This window comes from Branchiostoma lanceolatum, chromosome 4 (genome assembly GCF_035083965.1).
Source record: "Branchiostoma lanceolatum isolate klBraLanc5 chromosome 4, klBraLanc5.hap2, whole genome shotgun sequence".
NCBI classification, from domain to species: Eukaryota; Metazoa; Chordata; class Leptocardii; order Amphioxiformes; family Branchiostomatidae; genus Branchiostoma; species Branchiostoma lanceolatum.
This window is the reverse complement of record NC_089725.1, coordinates 30,929,455-30,949,606: the sequence shown is the minus strand read 5'-3', so window position 1 is coordinate 30,949,606 and position 20,152 is coordinate 30,929,455. Positions and strand designations below refer to the sequence as shown.

The following is a 20,152-nucleotide window of genomic DNA, read 5'->3' as shown; positions in this document are numbered from 1 at the left end:
AGCGCGGCGAGAGCGCCGTGGGAGCGCGGCGAGAGCGCGCCGTCACCTCGACGATGGTTTTGAACATGTCCAAAACAGTCGCCGTGTGCGCGCCGAGGATGGCGATGGGATCAAATGACCGCAGCAAAGGATCAAAGGGCCGCAGCGAGCGCTCTACGATGATTGAATGGTCATATCTGTAGTTCAAACAAATTTCATTCTTGAAGTGGTGCACGTTTTCCAGGGGTTCGGCGCTCTCACGGCGATCTGGCCAATTTTAGGCCGCCGTGAGAGCGTGGTGAGAGCGCCGTCCAAGTGGAATGGGGGTCTAACCTCGGCGATGGTTTTGAACATGTCCAAAACAGTCGCCGTGAGACCGCCGAGGATGGCGATGGGATCAAAGGGCCGCAGCGAAGGATCAAAGGGCCGCAGCGTTTTCCCCTTGATTCTATCATTCAAATTTAATGCAAGAGGTAAAGGTATGTTTGAATGTTTGAATGAATGTTTATTTCCGTGTCCTGCGACTCAAAAAGTCGCCCAGCCCATACGGACTTATAGGACACCAATTGAATACAACAATCTTTATTGACACAACAAAAGTACAGCGACTCTCGTAAGGTGTACTTAATCTATACATACATACATACAAACAAACAAATAGGTGATATACATAAACTTGACATGGGAGTATTGGTAGAGGTACAGTAGTAAATAATGATAATCGGAAATAAATCATAATAATAGCAATAATGAGTAACACAAAATATTATGAGCATAATATAATGGCAACACAAAAGGGACACACCTGGTACATTGATTCAAATCAATTCAAGAAAGCAAGTGGTAAATGAACATAAATTAAATTCAAATAAAAAGTTGTTGAAGGTAACACACGTATGTCAACTCAGTATATAACAGTCAAAACAGTACATGACAGGGTAGAGACAAACCCAAACAAAACTAAAACTAGATGCAAAATAGGATCAAATCATTCCATTGAAGTATTTTGTTGTTGTTGCTGTCTTGTTATGAGTAGATGTAGTGCTTACGTTCCTTCCAAGCCTGTTGAATGTATGAAGCAATTTCAAATACCCCCTCTGTGAATAACCAGATAAGTTTTGTTTCATCTCTTTCCCAAATGATATCAGGTCTCTTGTTGTACATTTTGTTGAACAGTGTTTGGCGTAAACTGTCGTAGAAAGGGCAATAAAATAGGAAATGGACCTCATTCTAAATTTCATGTAGATTACACAGTAGACAAATTCTATCATCCTCAGGAATGGCATTAAATCTTCCTGTTTCAATAGACAAGGGTAATATGCCCGCTCTCAGCTGGGCACACAGAGATCTCCGGGCTCTTGTAAGAGGGAGTGTAACATATCTCTCCGGGGAGAATGAGTCTTTTATCAATGCATAGGTTCTTAGTTTTGGCTTAAGCCAAAGCTCATAAGCCCACTTTTGTTCATATTGCGAAAATAGTACATCTTTGGTGAGTCTCGTATCGCCTCTTAACCTATTTTGAAAACATGTTCTTGTTCTGACTCAAAGAATATTTCATACAAGTCTTTACTCCAGGGACCATTATTTCGCAAGTCCCATCTAAAAACTCTCTTTGTAATCCTGTCGTCAGACATATTCACTAGCCTGTTCCACATAGCCACCATAGCCCCTTTCCATCTAACTTCACACGGTGTCCAGCCCATGTCACCATTTATGGCATGAGTGGGAGCAAAACGGTGAACGCCAAGGAAGCACCGAATGGCTCTATCCTGAATAACAATGCTTTTGTCATACTTTTTAAAACCCCACACACTCGCAGCGTAATCCAGTATAGGTATGACAAAAAAAGACAACAAAGCACACAAAATGCAAAAACAATTCGTTCTTTATCTCTGGAATTCGTTGAGTGACCTGTAAAATCTTTGGTCACTCATAAAAAGTTGCTGACATTTGACCTTTTGGTCGCGCAGAGAGCGCCCAAGGGTCGCCGTAGAGATTCCACTTGAGCACGTTTTCCAGGAGTTCGGCGCTCTCACGGCGATTTGGCCAATTTTAGGTCGCCGCGGCGAGAGCGCCGTCCAAGTGGAATGGGGGTATTACTAGACCGTGTAATGTATGAAAACAAGCGTCAGTATCTGTTCAAAACAATTCAGATTGACAAGAGATGTAAGACAATATCAAATGTTTATGTAATGGTCGAAGTATGTAATTATGTCGCCAAGAGAGAAGAAGCCACTAGAACTTAGATATACGGTAGTACATTGGTATACCGTTTAGTATTGTAGACGTTAACGTTATTGATCCTATATTATTCTCTTTTAATTCAATTACCCCATACATGATATCCTGTGCATTTATCCCCCTGGAGACTGAACATGCAATAAAGACTATTAGTTATTTATTTATTTAAACAAAGACACCAGTACCTATGCCATGACTCATCATTGGTACCAGATCATCGGTAGATGTCATATGCGGACCGAGTGGTAAGTTTTTCTAACTTCTTGCCATCAAAGGGCCATGGCAAGATTCATGAACATGCAACCAGACACAATGACGAATTTAAAATAAAAGAAGTCAAACACGTGCACCGCGTTAGTATCGTATATATAGAAAATTATTGTAGACTAACAACGTAGTTTAATCTTCGTCGCTTGTATCACATGTATGCCTTAAGTTGGAGCTTCTCGGGGATAAAGGTTCAAACGGAAACTTGACCAACTGATGTTTAAAAGTCACCAGTAACGAGGTGTTCTTCAGGCGAACAGTTTCCCTTCGCCCAGAGTACCCCGAACCGTCCTGTATATAATATACATATATTGATTTTCATTTATCATTGATCCAAATACATGCATGCTGATGGCTTATCCCCATAACCTGGGCTGGTTTAATCAAACTGCCAGTGTGTAAATTCGTCTACACATGTTTCAAGGAGAGAGAAGACGGATCTAAACTGTATTCTTTGTTCTGGTGGCTCCCAGGGGTTCAAAATATGATCCCTCCAAAGCAACGCCTGTTCACGGTTACGTTAACATCGTTCCATTTGACATCTACTTTTTACTATGTGCCCGTGGTTAGCAAACGAAAAGATTGAGCCAGTGGTTAATTCGGAGGATGGTACCTTTATTGCCTTGCCCTTGTGAAGCGGTAACGTTCCATGTCCAAGCTAATCGGCAATAGCCTCCACCAGGCCCTCTTACGGGCTTATGAATCGTAGAATTCGGCAGAAAAAGGAATGATTAGCCAGTAGAGTAAGTCCACAGTGAAGATCACATTTCGCCAGCAAGTGAAACCCTGGAGTAGTTAGTCTTGTAGAGACTAGATCGGCAAGCTGTTCAGCCTGGCCTGCATTTCCTTTGGAATCCATGTAAAACTCCTATCTCATTGGACCCGCAACACGTTGGCGGGCTCGCTGCGTCCTAAATTAGATTTGTGTTATCCTCGACTTTTGTATGGCATTATCATGCAAAACGTTTAAGTCATGACTAAAAAGGTAACAGAACAAACGAAGCGTAAAAATATTCATATTTTTATCGATGATATTCGTTGAGCGCTCTGTCAGATCGCTCGGTCGCAACGAGGTCAAATAGAAGATGAGCGGCACTTCATTTTAGATTGTAAACTTTACGATATAGAAAGAAATGTTCTTTTCAAATGTATTAATGAGAAATTCCCATACTTTGAATATTTAAACGCAACGGATAAATTCATATTTTTGTTGCGTCTAGACAAACCTTGTATAAAAAACATGATCTGTTCATATATCTACACATGTACAAAGAAGCGAGAAGAAGTTGACTTTAACTACTGGATTAGCTTAGTTATCACTTTCGTCTACCATGTATGTTTACACAATGTACTGTATATATTTCACTGTATATGTCACTTACATGTTAGTTAGGTTTATGTTAAACGACCTGTATCTAGCCCCTCAGGGCACGAACATACAATAAAGGTCTTCATTCATTTTCATTAACCAACATGCCGCAGCATCAATAAGATAGGGGCTTAACGTTAGGGCCCTGTCACACTGTGCGTATATTCAAGTGCGCATGAGTTCCGCAGTGACATTTTTCTTGTTAAAGTAATTTTGCGGGGAGGAACCTGTTTTCTACTTTGACCCACCGTTGGGCAGCCTGGTTATCAAGCCAAAGAAATTACTTCTTCGGCTGCAAACTTAACCTAAACCAAAGACATGTTAATACGCAACTCCTGCGGGCATGTATACACGCACAAGTGTGACAGGGGCTTTCCATTCTTCGAGATTGTGGACGCGTCTCGCCAATGCCGTTCTAGAACGGAATTCGAAGAAAGAACGCATCACGGTCATCTAAGGTCACGCTGCCCTTTACAATCGTTCCCTTGGCAACGGGCGAACTGTAACGTTCTGCTGCTGCGTCCACACAAGTATGACTTAGCCGTAGCCTCGGAAGACCGGAGTTTCTTCTGCTGAGGGTTGCTCGAGGATGCTAGAAGTGCACGGCTCGGCGTGGAGGAATGGCCAAGACGCGCTTGTCTAAGAAGGAGAGCTTCATCCTGGTGTCTTACGTCTTGTTCTTTGCCTTGCTGGGCGCCGCGATCTACGACGTGGTGGTCTACCTGCACACGCAGGAGCCTGGCGTCACCACGCAGAACTTCATATTCACATTGATGGTAGGTACATGTACGCATATCAGCGCCATCTAGCGTCACCACGCAGAACTTCATATTCACATTGATGGTAGGTACATGTACGCATATCAGCGCCATCTAGCGTCACCACACAGAACCTCATCTTTACAGTGTAGGGACGTATATGCAAACTCGCACACGGTAGCACAACAACAACGTCTGCTTGACGATCAGCGATTGCGTTAGGATCTATGAAGAGTACACGGTGAGGGTTGAGCGGTGAGCGTAGAGCTGCCCGATGGGTGTTAAACCGCTTTAGACGCACCTCTAGTGTGCAGGACATGCTTGATGAACTAAAGTGGCCCACCCTGCATGCTAGGCGGAGAAGAGCTAGACTCATCACTTTTTATAAGTATCACAATAGCCTTGTAGTTATAAACTCGAGAGTTGCCCCCACCCCTGCAGCACCATCCCGCTCGTCCAGACATCTGCACTCAGCAGCTTACAGAGTCCCTGCATCCAGAACCGAGTACAGAAGACAGTCTTTCTTCCCCAGGACGACCGAGGACTGGAACAGCCTTCCAGCCTCGGTCGCCCTCAGTCCAACTCTTGACAGTTTTAAACAACAGATCTAAATCCACCCTTCCCATTCCCAACCCCTGGTTTGTTACATTTCACATCTTCACTCCCAAGCGCAGTAGACTTCCAGTAGTAGAAAGGTAGCAAAATCTTCACCACGATGAAGGCGGCTGCCTCAAACGAAAGAAGAAAGAAGGGTTGAGTCGGGCTAGTTGCCAACTGATTCGGGACTATTCAAGAAAAGTAGTCATGGCCGTATGTCTTCTCAAGCCAGCTGATTCACCCCATGTATGTATAATATCCAAGCAGATGTAAGGATCCGACTCAGTGTTGATGTGTACGCATGTTTTAATAGCTCCATCTAGTGGATCTGTCTACTGAAGTCGTGCACATTTCTTACTCTTCGCCTCCTCCTAAATCTGACAGCCAGGGAGGTGGAACAGGAAGAAAAGGTGCATTATCAGAGTGGGACGTAGACACGCAGGCCAGAAATGACCCATAAAACAAGCCTAACCGATGTATCTGCTTGGAGACTAGCACATTTATCACCGTCTGCCCCAATTCTGCGATATATTTAGTGCCAGAAATGTCTTCTGTTCGAGGGATCCAACAGCAATTAGTTGCTGAAAGTGTGTACAAAATCAACTCTGGTTTGAGGGGTTTGCACGTGTCTCAGCTGACTGCAGCCTCCCCTTTTTGCTCGGCAGGTGATCCACATCCTGGCGTTCTACACGGCGTTGCTAGGTTACGTGTACACAACCCAGGCCGGAGCCACCGAGGCTGGGGAACACATGTTAGCGGTAGTCTCTCTAGGTGGGTCACGCGTACTGTCCAAGCAGAGATTGGGCTCTTTGACATGTCTTTATGCGTTTTTGTAGGGATTTCTACGTTGCCCCGTTTTCTTTATGTTCGCCGGCCATTTGGCCGTTTTGTCGGTTGACATAAAGAAAACAGGACAGCCAGACTAAAACGCTTAAAGACACGTGAAAAACCAGCCGGAGCCGAGTCTCTGCTTGCAGAGTAGGTCACGCGGTCAGGCCCCCTTTCCACTAGACGGCGATCCATTCGCCGATTTCACACTTCCCATGATGCCCCATTGGGGCGTCGTAAACTCCGGCACTGCCCAATTTACGGTAATTCTTCTTAGCGCGCGAAAGTCGCGCAAACTTCAAGCGGGATGGCCTGTCTCCGCAGCGAATCGGTACGTGCATATTATCACCAAGAAAAATACACCGAAACGTTCGTTATTGCAGTTGAATATTCTACGAAAAGGGAAATCAATCCTAGTGCTAAACACTACTTTTGAATCAGTTGTTGTTGTTAATCAGTTGACAATTCTGTATATTTTTATACTCCGCTAACTTCACGTCTTTTATGTGTAACTTTCTTGGTTGGTGTGTGTTTCGATCGTAGTACGAAAGGGAAGAAGAAATTATCACCACGGTACCAAAGTCATAACTGCCTTGTCAAAATAGTAATATATCATGAAGAACAGAGCATTTTTCGGTCAAAACATGTGACACTCTGATCTGAAGAAAACAATTTGCTAACGAGTGTGAAATTCCTGGACGTGTTATTCAAACAACCATGAAACACATTGTTTATGCTCTCTAAACTACTGTAACTAGTACTGTCTGAGAAATGATAACTAGTGTATCTATTACTGTGTAAGTGTTACTGTAATAACTGTAACTGTTACTATCTGAGAGATGATCATCAGAGTCAATTCAATATAGATGTGTGCATTTATTTAAAGTTGCTTGGTTTATTTCAGATTCTGTCATCACCGACAGGACATCTGAATCAAAGCTGGCAAGAGTATGGTGTGTCATACATCACCCACAATTCACTTTCCACAAACTTTTCGTAAACAACTCAAATAAAATCAAAATTGAAGACTAAGAATTGATTTTATTGTCGCAAGTAATACTTCATTGTTAAATATCTGTATAGACGTTTTTCCTGCATTCTGTTTATTCAGTGTTTTAAAGAAAGTCTCTGTGACATTATACAAATTCAACTTCTAAGTTCTATAGACAAACACTGGTAAAACCTTTAAAAATTGTTCCGTATTACCTCCCCAGTATATAAAACATGTAATTATGACAGGTTTGATGAGAATCAACACAAAAAACGTAACGTTACCTTCCTGCAGCTTTACCGCCCTCCTACTTGGGTTTTCTGTTGGTTCACGCGCGCTAAGAAGAATTACCGTAAATTGGGCAGTGCCGGAGTTTACGACGCCCCAATGGGGCATCATGGGAAGTGTGAAATCGGCGAATGAGCCACCTAAATTGAATTCGTGTGACTCGTGGTTTTATCAGGCAAAGTTTTGTGAATCATGAGTTCATTGAAGTAAAGTTTAATGAATTTTAAGATGTATGGAAAAATTATATCGATTTTTGTCTATGAATTTCGTTTATGTTTTCTTGTTGTTCTCTTTCCTCTCAGGATTAAACTTCGTGCTGTTCATCGCGCGCATGGCGATGGAGCTGTTAGTCATCACCTACCGGCCGGAAGCATACCTGCAGTTTACAGACTCGGGGAAATAATGACAGGTGCACGGGACGCCACCGCCACCTACCGGCCGGAAGCATATCTGCAGTTCACTGACTCGGGGAAATAATGACAGGTGCACGGGACGAAACCGCCACCGCCACCTACCGGCCGGAAGCATATCTGCAGTTCACAGACTCGGGGAAATAATGACGGGTGCACGGGACAAAACCGCCACCTACCGGCTGGGAGCATATCTGCAGTTCCTTGGCTGGGAAAACAGACAAACCTTTCCAAAGATCAATTCTGTTGGAGTCAGGAATCATGATTCATACAGCTGGACAGTTTTGGAGCTGAACAACAAATTAACTGTCGCTTAATATCTGTAGATTGAATATCTATCCTCATGTTAAAGCTTAGCACGTACATTTCCTTTCAATTTTTGTTATAGGCACGTGTCTGTATGATGAATTTTGCTTTTCTGTCCGCAAAGTTGTGCCTCCTTGGCACAATAAAACGCTGCTTTTGCCTTACAAGTGCCCGTCTCTGCTTGTCAGGTAAAAGCATGGGTTGGGAGGGGGTGTATTTTTGGTTCTGCATTTTACAGTTTTATAATTTGAAATGAATAAGTTTTTCCCGATTCATTGATTTCATTTTTTGCTAAAACCCTAGGACAATACAATCTATGATACATTCTCAAAGTCTTCAAAATGTCAAAACTAGAAATTTACAGTAGCAAGTTACTACACGTGTGTGTACTACACATGTATCTATTCATTTATTGGCTTTGGCCGTTTTGACAGCCAGGGCTGACCAAATAGCCTGAGGCTATTACAAAGGGCTAGCCCTGAAACGTTAGTTCACTTCCGCTTTTTTCATATTCACTTTATACTCCCCATGTACCCCTGGGTATTCACTTGCAGTTATCCCTCATGCATCAACTTGCAACTAAAAATGATTTATAATGACACGTATATTGTGCACTGAAACATTGCATTTGTTGAACTTGTACAATATCAACACATCCTTTTATTTTCAGACAGTTTTTGTTTCAACCTTTTCCAATGGATCTGCAACAATCCTTGACTCACATAAAGCTGATTGATATTGACACCCCTTCTTGTGAAGACACTTGTATTGTATTCAGTTTTTACAAAATCCTAACACCACCAATAGATATAACATGGATGTATAAGTGTTTCCTTTACATAGTGCAACCAGTTTTCTTACGGTTTTTACTGTACATCTTGCTAAGTGTGTCTGCCTGTGCAGAATGTGTAACGTTACACATGTTCATCTGCTTCAGTCACAACCAGTAATCAGCAATGCAAACTATTACGACAATGAGTTTCTCAAATGAACAAGAGCAACAAGAACACATTCGAATCTATTTATACTTAATGCTACGTTTCTTCAATTTCTGTGGACAGCAAGCATATTTTGCAAGCTTCACATTTGTTCTTGTCCCAAATTCTACAGATGTATTACAAGATGGATTGAATGCATGCATTCAATTTGACGATAGATACTTGAGCAAATGGCGAGCAAGTGGTGAATCTCACCTTTGCTTAACTGTAATAGACAGTTTCCAGGTCCGCAAACTTGTCACTCAATACATGTAAATAGAGTTCAGCTATATGATAATACAGTGCTAATCAATGATAAAGGGATTTTTCTATATTTCAAATCACTCGAATCTCACACCTGCTAGTCATGTAGGCTTTGGCCCAACTTCCACAGCCATGTACAAAGATGGATACATTCATTGGTACAATGATAGTAATTACCACTGTAAGAGTACCGTGATACAGCTACAGACACCACATAAGCAGTAGATGGGAATGTACAATAGGTATACTAGAAGAACTGGTCTAGGAAGGTTTTAATTATTACGTCTGTGTATAAAGTGTTAGTTACTGTTACTGCTCTGACCGGTTCTATATGAGATTTTCGGTGAGCATCTGTTCCGTAATCGAAGCAAGGTGGTTTTCAACGGTGGTTAGGTTGTTGGCTTGGAATCTAAAGGTTCTGAATCCCTAGCGGGTCCCAATGTTGTGCCTTCGGGAAGGGCACTTAACACCTATTTTTTCACTCGACTCGTAACAATTATTACCTAGCTTTGGTTGGTTTTCGAATGGGATGTAACAACTAAAGACACACACACACACACACACACACACAAACACACACACACACACACACACACACACACACACACACACACACACACACACACACACACACACACACACACAAATAGACACGCCAAAAATAATACCTGCATTTTTGAAGGAGGTAAAAATAAGGTCACTGATACGTACAGTGCTGATCATCAACAGATGAAAGATTCAAACTGCAGAACTGCTTTAGTACCAAACAGCTGGTGTCACCATATTTAGGCCTATCCATAGAGAAGTTACTTTTCATAGAAATCTGAATGAAACTCATATTGTAAAGCTTCAGGATGCTATTCAAGGTCATGATTTTCATAGACGTGCAGGTTGCCCTGAGCCTCTGCTGACTTCCCAAACTTGGCATGAGAATGTTTGCCATGTGGGGGGACTGGGGGAGGCTCATCTTCAGGGGGTTTCTTTCGATTGGCTGTTCCGATGGTCTTATTCTTGATAAATTGCCTTAGACCTGCACCTTTCGGTTTAGGGCTCTTTGGCGAACGTGCTGTGTCCTCATCTTCATACAGGTGAGGCTCTGAGACAGCTGGCAGGACATCAGCTCCTTTGCGGGGTGGGGGGAGTGGGGTAGGTTCATCTTCAGGGGGTTTCTTTCTATTTGCTGTTCCAATGTCCTCATTTGTAGCAAATTGTATGAGACCTGCACCTTTAGGTTTTGGGTGCTTTTGTGGTGCGTCCACATTTTTATACAGGTGAGTCTCGGAGACAACTTGCAGGGCATCAGCTCCTTTACGGGGTGGGGGAAGCGAGGGAGTCTCTTTCGGTTTGGGGCTATTTAGTGGTGCGTCCACATCTTCATACCAGTGAGTCTCGGAGACAACTTGCAGGGCATCAGTACCTTTACGGGGCGGGGGAATTGAGGGAGGCTCATCTTTAGGGAGGTTGCTTTTGTCGGCTGTTCCAAGGGCTTTGTTCTTGATAAATTGCCTTAGACCTGTATCTCTCGGTTTGGGGCTCTTTTGTGGCCCGTCCACATCTTCATACAGGTGAGGCTCTGTGACAACTTGCAGGGCATCGGTACCTCTACGGGGTGGGAGAAGTGAAGGAGTCTCTTTCGGTTTGGGGCTATTTAGTGGCGAGTCCATATTTTCATACCGGTGAGGCTCTGTGACAGCTGGCGGGGCATCGGTACCTTTGCGGGGTGGGAGAAGTGAGGGGATCTCGTCCTTAGGGGGTTTGAATCTATTTGGAGGTTCGGGAGTCTTTTTTTGTGGGGGAATTGGGGGCCCCACTGTACATGTAGATTTTGGGTTGTTCGGTGGTGATCCCACACCTGTGTATATCGGATTTGGCTGTGAAAAATATAAGCTTTTACCATATGCTGGATTTCTGCCATCCAAGGAATGAGTGGTAGCCTGAGACTTGCCCTGTCCTGTATGATGATGACCAATGGTTGTTTCAGTAGCTATGGTGTTTGTGTTGGATTCAGTGATGGCCTGTGACTGACCCTGCCCTGTCTGATCATGTTGAGTATTCACACCTTCATACCGGTGATCATGATCACTGGTCATTACAGCAGCCGTGATGTTTGTGTCAGGTATAATGATGGCCTGATACTGGCCCACAACTTTGTACAAAGAATTCAGGTTAGTAGGCACCCCTGTGTCATGACTGTTATCTGATGGACTTTTAGTGTCTAAGAGTCCGGTGATAGCCTGAGACCCTGTCTGACCATGGCCACTGACTGTTACAGTAGGTGTGGTGTTTGTGTTGTATTCAGTGATACCCTGGGACTGACCCTGCCCTGTTTGATCATGACCACTAGCCACTACAGCAGGTGTGGTGTTTGTGTTGTATTCAGCAATGGACTGAGACTTATGCTGCCCTGTCTGATTATGTTGGTCCATATCTTCGTTCTGGTAATCGTGACCACTAGCCACTAAAGCACGTGTGGTGTTTGTGTTGGGTTCAATGATGGCATGAGACTGACCCTGCCCTGTCTGAGTATGATCGCTGGTACATGTCGGGTCCTCTGGTGATATTCCCACACCTACGTACATAGGATTTGTCCTTAAGGAGGCTAGCACTTCGCTACGTCTAAGATTTCCAACGTCCAGAGCGTTAGCCTGAGACCGGCCTTGCCCTGTCTGAGTATGATCGCTGGTCATTCTAGCAGCCTTTGCTTTGGCGTCAGTTACGATAAATTTGGAATTTTGACCTGATGGAGGATGCCTGACCCTCCTCTTGCACCAGATTGTGAGAATGATGCTGCCAGCCAGCAAAATGCCAGCTACTGGACCACAGATAGCCCCGATGAGAACAGGTAGGGGGAAACTGGGAGCAGATTCATGGGAACTGTCTGACCTGATTGCAAGAGGTGTGGTGAGTGCTGCAGGACGTGCTGCTGAGCCAGGGTTGGTTCTGAAGTACCAGTGACGGGGAGAAGTGGCGGTGCTATTGCAACAGTTATTAGTCCTTTCAAATTGTTTGACACGGCCCTTTTTGTCAGATGTGAAGCCTGCAGGATATGTTGTTGGGCTTGTGTTGCTTTCTATGTTATCAAATGAATATGTTGACACTGCAGATGAAGTGAATGTGCCCTGGATGTCAACAGACTGTGTGTCAGTTGTGGAGCCTACAGAATACGATGTTGGGCTTGTGTTGCTTTCTATGTTATCAAATGAAGATGTTGACACTGCAGATGATGTGAATGTGCCCTGATTGTCAATAGACTGTGTGTCAGTTGTGGAGTCTAAGAAATACGCTGTTGGGCTAGTGTTGCTTTCTGTGTTGCCAAATGAAGATGTTGACACTGCAGATGAGGTGAATAAGGTATGGAGATCAAAAGGCAGTGTTAATGTGGTTGTTTCTTTACAGATCAGGTCTTCAGGATTGATTTCTATAAGCTTTTTCCAACGGAAGTTGGCAGGTTGGTCACAAGTTATCTGGTTTTCGAACGAAGCAGACCCGGTCATTTTCATCCTGAAGGGAAGTATCCCACAGTCGCACTGCCAGGGGTTCTCGTCTATTTGCACATCTCTGATTGCTGACAACATGCCGTGAGCAGACTCGGGAAGGACAGATATTTGGTTTTCTCGCAGGTCCAAATATCTGAGCTTAGGAAGATTAGTGAATGAACCTGGCTGAATTAAAGTTATCTGGTTTGCTTGGAGGTGCAACCATTGGAAATTGGGTAGATTAGTGAATGTGCCTGGCTCGATAGAAGTTATCTGGTTTTCTGCCAGGTTCAAGGAGTTGAGGTTGGGTAGATTACAGAATATACCTGGTCGAATAGAACTTATCTGGTTCGCTTTTAGGTACAGACTATGGAGATTGGGTAGGTTGGTGAATAAACCTGGCTCGATAGATGTTATCTGGTTGGAGAACAGGGACAAGACCCGTAGTTTTGGTAATGCACCTGGCCTGCCCGCCTTCCACATATCATTATTATTTGAGAACACATGAGGCTCAATATTAGATATCCTGTTTTTGTCCAGGGTCAATATTTCAAGCTGGGGTAGGTTTGACAATGCATCCGGCTGAATAGAGGTTATCTGATTACTTCGCAAATCCAAGTGAGCGATGGATTTCGGGAGGTTCTGAGGAAATGTGGTTATCTGATTATTCCCAAAATATAAGAAGGCAATGTTTTCTGGAATGTTCTGGGGTATGTTGCTTAGGCCCAGCCCGCCGCAGTTGCAGCAAGGAGTTCGTGGTGTAACCCACCTAGGCCTTATGATGCAGCGTGAGGATATTAAACATCGGCACCCTGCTTCTGGTAATACGGGCTCCTTCTGGATGATGAGAAGCAAAATCAGCACGTGCCTCAGCTTGTCCCCCATCTTGGCACCTAAAGAGAAAAATGTGCAGGAATTATTCCACCTGACCGAAACAATTAACTTAGCATGCAGATGTCCCAGACCAACGTCATTGAAAGTTTCACAACATGTAAAAATACATCTGTGTTGGTAGAAGTCATTCTGAATAAAAGTTTAACTGTAATTGCCAACACAAAATATTGGACTTACCCAAATTTTCGACTTTGTCAACTTTGTCTTTGTCAATGAATGAGCAACCCACTGCCCATTTTGTTGGCAATTACAGTTGAACTTTGATTCAGAATGTAAAAATACTGTTTCAGGGCTCAAAATTCATTTTTGGGAAACGGTACCCTAGCCCCCCTACTGATCATGAACTGAAGCAAGGTTGAGCTGTGGTTTCCATCACAAAAACAATGCTAACAGCTATGTAGGTGTGCATAAGTTAGGTGTGACAGGCCGTTCAGCGTAAACCAGCTGTTGTCGCGCCGCGTGTCTGTGACGCTGGTGTGTTACGCCGAAGGGCGGTTATACCGGCTATATACATATACATATACATATGCATATACATATACATATACAAATACATATACATATACACATACACATACACATACACATACACATACATATACATATACACATACACATACATATACATATGCACATGCACATGCATATACATATACATATACATACAGATACAGCTATCGTAGAATCGTAGAGTGGGAGTCATTGCCACTAAGCACTGTAGGAGCATCCTGAGATACCTTTAAACAGCTGGACCGTTACTCCCCCCCCCCCCCCCCCCGTGTACACTAAATGTCGGGCAGTAACTTTCTAGCGAGGTCCAATCATATGGCTGCTCGCAGGTCACCGAACGTCACCGACAATTAGCCAATGACGGTCGAGTTTTGGGTTGTTAACACCCCTGGTCTTATGTAAATGTCATCAACTCAAACCAAGCGCCTTTGAATTGTTATTCCCACTACTTCCATACGTATACATCTAGATCTAGATCTATCAGTTTGTAAAGTTAACTTTCACCACCAAAACGCGAAGAGACTGAAGAGATGAAGTTTTACAGCTTCAATGGCGCTGCACTAGCGCTAATAGAGCGGTCATTGCGGGAGGGAATAGATCCCGACGAGGGTGAAAGTCTTCGAGTCGACCCAACATTTCCCACCAAAAGCAAGTTCTCAAAGACGGGCCGCGTACAGAAATGGAGGGAAATCAAGTCCAAGCTAGTCTTGGGTCAGGATTTTGTGGCACATTGTGGGGCCCCAAATCACCGACTGCCGGCGTGAGAAGACATTGAACGGATTTTCCGGCAAAGTCACCTAAGAACGAATCCAGAGTGCGACAGCGGCGCGTCTTTGATTCACCGGCCATGACGCTGGGATGAGCCAGTCGCAGGCATATGGCATTATTCAAAAGAGCCGATAAACCCGCTTTTGTTTATTATATTATGTATAATATAAAATTTAAAGAAAATGCATGATACGAAGTGCTACAGCTTAGAACTTTAACCATGCTAAAGATACCAAAATGCTCTCTCCGAAGCGTGGCGTTATGGCTATACTGCATTATCAAATATAAGGCGTTGTGTAGTCAGGTCGTGTCGATGTTTAAAACTTGTTCAGTGCGTAGTTCTGCTCTACATAAGCAGGATTAAAAGTCATGTGCTGCAAGTCACACGAAAAGTTACTTCGTAATGTATTGCCGCTATTAACAATGAACCAGTAATCGACGGACAAAGGGTGTGAAATATTCCTTCTTGCCCATCGCGTGCCAGTAGATTGGCGTTAATTGCCTACTTTGCATTTTAAAGGACTTGCTTTGTTGGCCGTCATTGGCCAATTGTCGGTGACGTTCGGTGACCTGCTAACAGCCATTTGATTGGACCTCGCTAGAAATTTACTGCCTGTCGTTAAGTGTTGGGCCCCCCCCCCCCCCCATACACACACTTTACACGTCATCTTATCTTTAAATCATAGAATGTTTTCACTAAATATTGTCTAGGGTTGCAGCTTGCAATGGTGTTTTACTACGCCATTCATTTCTTGTGGAAGGTCCAAGTAAACAATGAATGAATGACTGAATGACAGAATGAATGAATGGCTTATTAACGTGTCGAGCAACCTTAAGTCGCCCAGCCCATATGGGCTTATAAGACTCCGAGAGAAACATTTAAACAATTAATATGAATTAACAATAATGGCGTAAAGAAAAAACAAAGACCTAAAGACATAAAACTGGCGCTCAGAAAATACAAGTTGGATGGGGCAGCATGTTGAAAATAGAAAAAAGTAGAAAACGGTGTCGAATATTTGACAACTACAATTGTACGACCGAGTAATGTTGGCTCTGTAGGATTTCAACACAATGTATTTTTGGTGGTCTTGTATGGTTAGAAAGGCATGGCACATTACATTCATGTATATGTGGTAATTTCATTCCATCACATGGGCATGAAATACACGCACTCGCAATTTGGTAAATTTTCCTGTCTAGACCCAAAGACCGTATGACGTTAATGTAAAAAATTCAAGCGAGCCAAATTTGAGTGATTCTTAACAAACTAGACATTTATTTTGAAATTCATAAAAACATGGTACACATATATCTTTACCGACTTAACTGAATTTTCTTACACCGTTTGCAGGAATTTCTTGCTTTCAAAAATGTCAGATTCTTGTGTATGTGACCAAATGTGCCTTGATAAAGCCCCCGTCACAAATAAGAAATTCAGCTCGGCCGACGTGTTGGCGAGCTTCAAATGCACGCTCGTACCCAGCGCCCCGGAGAAGCCATAGGTTTAAATCGTGGGCTTAGAAATAAATTTATGTCAGATCAAGCTCAACAAAATAAACTTTTTAGAATTCACAGCTGTCTGTTTTCTTTTGTTTTGTTTGTTCTTGACAGATCCTCAGAATAGTTAACTATGTGTGCACGCCAGAATTAGTAAGCCAGAATGGGCGATCATCTACAGTTAACCGTTATTTCTTCTAACTAGCACGGCCTAAAACAAGACGCAAGTTGACGATTTTGGGGGGTAAAATGCTGTACAATGGTGATACGTTCTGAGAAACGAAGATTTACAAAGTACCTTATTGTTGGCGCTGTTAAGATACCCCGTCACAAAGGGGAGTTATGTCACGGAAGGGATTTAGCCACGGAAGGGAGTTTGCTACGGAAGGGAGTTTGGCATTCTCCCCCGCCAATAATCAACACGTTCCCAGGACAGTTTGCTTCTCCCAGTATGCTATTGGCGGAAAATACGATCTCTTTCCCAGGACCGTCTGTGCGACGAACCCAGGCGCCGCGCCACTTAGCGCTCATGCGTATAATGTATTCCAGAAAAGACTCGTACACGCATTCAGTGTTGGAATAGTGCTGTTTATTAGGACGCTGCGGAGGAGCGTGCTTCAAATGTGCATTTTCGGCCGAAGTACGGCCGACGTCCTGTCGATTACGTGGGCTTCGGGCGATTTTTAGGAATAAAAGTTGATCCAAATATTGGCCTTTTACAAGGTTAGTCGATTCTGACTTCGTCCATGTCCAAGAGATGGCACCATCTCATGGGGGATTTTTAGTGTACGACGGACGTCGCCCGAGATTTTCATTGGAAAATACGGTCGACGCTCGGGCGATTTTGAAATTTGACGAGCTTCGGGCGATCTACAAATTCGGCCGACGCTCGCATGAATTGTGACGCCGGCTTAAGGGTGCTTTTGAGAAGCTTGGACCGCCCCTCTGACATGGAGTTTACAATTATGTTCAAGGCTGTGAAGGAATCCACATCTTTTGGGGTGCATATGTACACTACAAGGCACTTGACCTATCTCAGCTGCCTGCCCATGTGGGGAACACTTACCTTACGGTTGATCCAAACGTACCTTTCAGTCAAGTCAGAATATCTTCAGTAGGTACGAACGGCTTTCTGTGCCCTGTTGCTGCTGTGCGGGAAGGATACGCCCTTCGGTAGCTGATCCGCAATGCAGTGTGACGAACTATTTTAGATTAGTCGTACTTATAGGGTGGTGTTGATTGTCTGAAGCTGGGTAGTTGAATATTATCATTAATAATGATAAATAATCATGGTTGGCTTGTTGTTCAAACTGTCACAGACTTGCATGGTCTTCTTTGTGTTGTGAATTGTTCTGCAATCACCATTTGCTACCCAACATTTGGAAGGAAATATGCACAACGTTTGTAGGTCGAAATGTGCATGAAAATTTTAACTGAGAAATACACTTGGTTGTACGTATGTATTAATTGTCTGCATCTGCCAATTTGAATATGAACACCGAGCAGGTTGTTTACTCCCTGATACCTTTTACACCTTGTGCCATACTACTCAGACCTTTCTGGTAAGATTAACAGAAATTAAAACAATTTTCCCGCATAAAATGAAAACGTGGACGTTGATTGAATAAGGTGCAGGCGAATTTGAGAGGCTGAATTGGTGTGTCTAAACCTACATTGAGATACTTTCATGTCAGCGTACTACAGGTTACATATGGCCTTGTGGTTAGGGTTGTTGACTCGGAACCTGGAGGCACTGAGTTTGAATCCCTGACAGATCCCGATGTTGTGCCCTTGGGAAAGGCACTTCACACCAATTTCCTCACTCAACTCTGGTGTAAATGAGTACATGGCTTCGGCTAGGTACATCCCTTGAACAGTCCCGTGTTTGAGGAGAGCCACGCCTCGAGCATAAAGAACCCACCACACTTATCGAATAGGAGTCCATCCCGGTATGAGTGGATCAAATAAATCTGTCCAGATATGCAGCTTGTATTCTTCGGTACAAACCTGGTGTGTTACACCAAGAGGTAGTTTACCAGGTATGCAATACAAATAAACATAATGCAGACTGCTATATGTGGTGTGTATAGTCCAGTGGCTAGTGACACTCCCTTTGAATCTAAAGTATGGGAATTCAAATCCTGACTGTTGTCGCTCTCTCAACACACACTACTGGGAAGGGTTGCAGTTCTTATACTTGGCAGTAATACAAAATGTAGCGAGAAGTAACCCTTGAAATGAGCAGACAAATGACGAAAACTAAAAACAGGGCGTAAACCATACACAACACGAGAGGAGAACATATAACATTATTTAATACCGTCAGAACTTTCCAGTTGTGGCTTATACAATGTTCAATCATTATGATCAACAATCTTTAGTTTAATATTTATGGTAACATCATTGTTTACATTATTTAAATCTCGCAAACAGTCTCATTGGCTGTTACATCCAAGGTCATGACAAGTTCAGATAAACACAGTACCAGGATGTTCGCAGTCATCGCAAGTGACCTTCGACCCAAACTGTCAATCATAAAGTAAAGGCCACACCAATCAAATCAGCTGGTTCTTGGATTGATAAAAGAATTGTGCTGAACTAGAAGATCACCATGGAAACAGAACCTGAGGCCACACCACTTTAATTTCTTGGTTAACAGATTTTTTTTTCCAACAAAAAAAAGTTTTAGATAAAAAAATCATGAAAACAGAAGGCTGGGCCAGCCTTCTGTTTTCATGATTTTTTTTTTCTAATTTTTTTTTTTCTAAACTAAAAATCCGTTGACCAAGAAAATTAATTGGTGTGGCCTGATGGTGAAGTCTGTACCTTGGTACACACACGTTCAGTCATTATACTGTAAATGCAGAAATGTTCGAGGGGACTTAATGGCACAGTAGGGAGAAAATGGAGTGTTCGCGGTGGTTTTGAGAACGCGTTTGAAGCAATATTAGCGATACAGTCACACAATGGAACGGCTTTTCGGGGTGGTTTTAAGTTCGCTATAAAGAGTTCACCGTGAAAACCGCGACCATAAAACCACCCCAAACATTTCTGCATTTAAGGTAATCTGACTAGCCATAGTCAAAGTTCCCCCCAGTTCCTATTTTCAGCATAGCCTCTTTTTAAATTTTCATTCCTAAATGTCGGATGAAAACCAAGCAGATAAATTGGCGTGGCCTAAACTCCGGGTATGGACCCTATGACAGGACCTGAGAACAGCCAATGCTGCACCCACCTGTCTTAAAGTAGTATCTTCCAATCTGAACCTTTCTTGACACTTTTAGCCATTATTCTGGGCAGAACCAATTCAAAATCAGGGGGAGCCATTACAGGTATTTTCCTAAATTGCACATTAAACTCCAGTTGAGGTGCTGCTACATGTACACGATCTGCTGTGCTAATATAGACAATGTAATATATACAGTATTTACACTCTAACAGTAATAAGCAGCTTTGGACCAGTCTGTTTAGTTACAGAGCAAAAGGGGGGGGGGGATTCTCCACATGAGAACTTCTAAAAATACTCAGTACAAGAAGCTAACAAACATTACATCTTAAATTATAATATCATACCATTACAGCTGAATACATGTCATTTCATTGCATTTCATGTATTTTACGCATACAAAAAATCAGACCTAGCGTTCTTGGATTATTCAACAGGCATTTTTCATTCTAATCGTTCTACAAAAACCTTCTACTTTTAAAACCTTAGCTTCTGCGTCAAAA

At 43.1% G+C, this 20,152-nt stretch overlaps 1 protein-coding gene, 1 long non-coding RNA gene and 1 pseudogene across 2 annotated transcripts; 2 read left to right on the top strand and 1 right to left on the bottom strand.

Moving 5' to 3' along the window:
* Positions 1 to 651: 651 nt before the first annotated feature.
* Positions 652 to 2,315, bottom strand: LOC136432056 (uncharacterized; annotated as a pseudogene).
* Positions 2,316 to 4,339: 2,024 nt separating this feature from the next.
* Positions 4,340 to 7,916, top strand: LOC136434012 (uncharacterized). Its single transcript, XM_066426662.1, has 3 exons — positions 4,340 to 4,632; positions 5,877 to 5,982; positions 7,621 to 7,916. Exons 1-3 carry the CDS (start codon positions 4,477 to 4,479, stop codon positions 7,719 to 7,721), a joined length of 363 nt encoding a protein of 120 aa, XP_066282759.1. The 5' UTR covers positions 4,340 to 4,476; the 3' UTR covers positions 7,722 to 7,916.
* LOC136434011 (uncharacterized) lies at positions 6,238 to 7,078 on the top strand. The gene is made up of 2 exons (XR_010755687.1): positions 6,238 to 6,370; positions 6,944 to 7,078. It is a non-coding gene; the product is annotated as an uncharacterized lncRNA (long non-coding RNA).
* Positions 7,917 to 20,152: the final 12,236 nt, after the last annotated feature.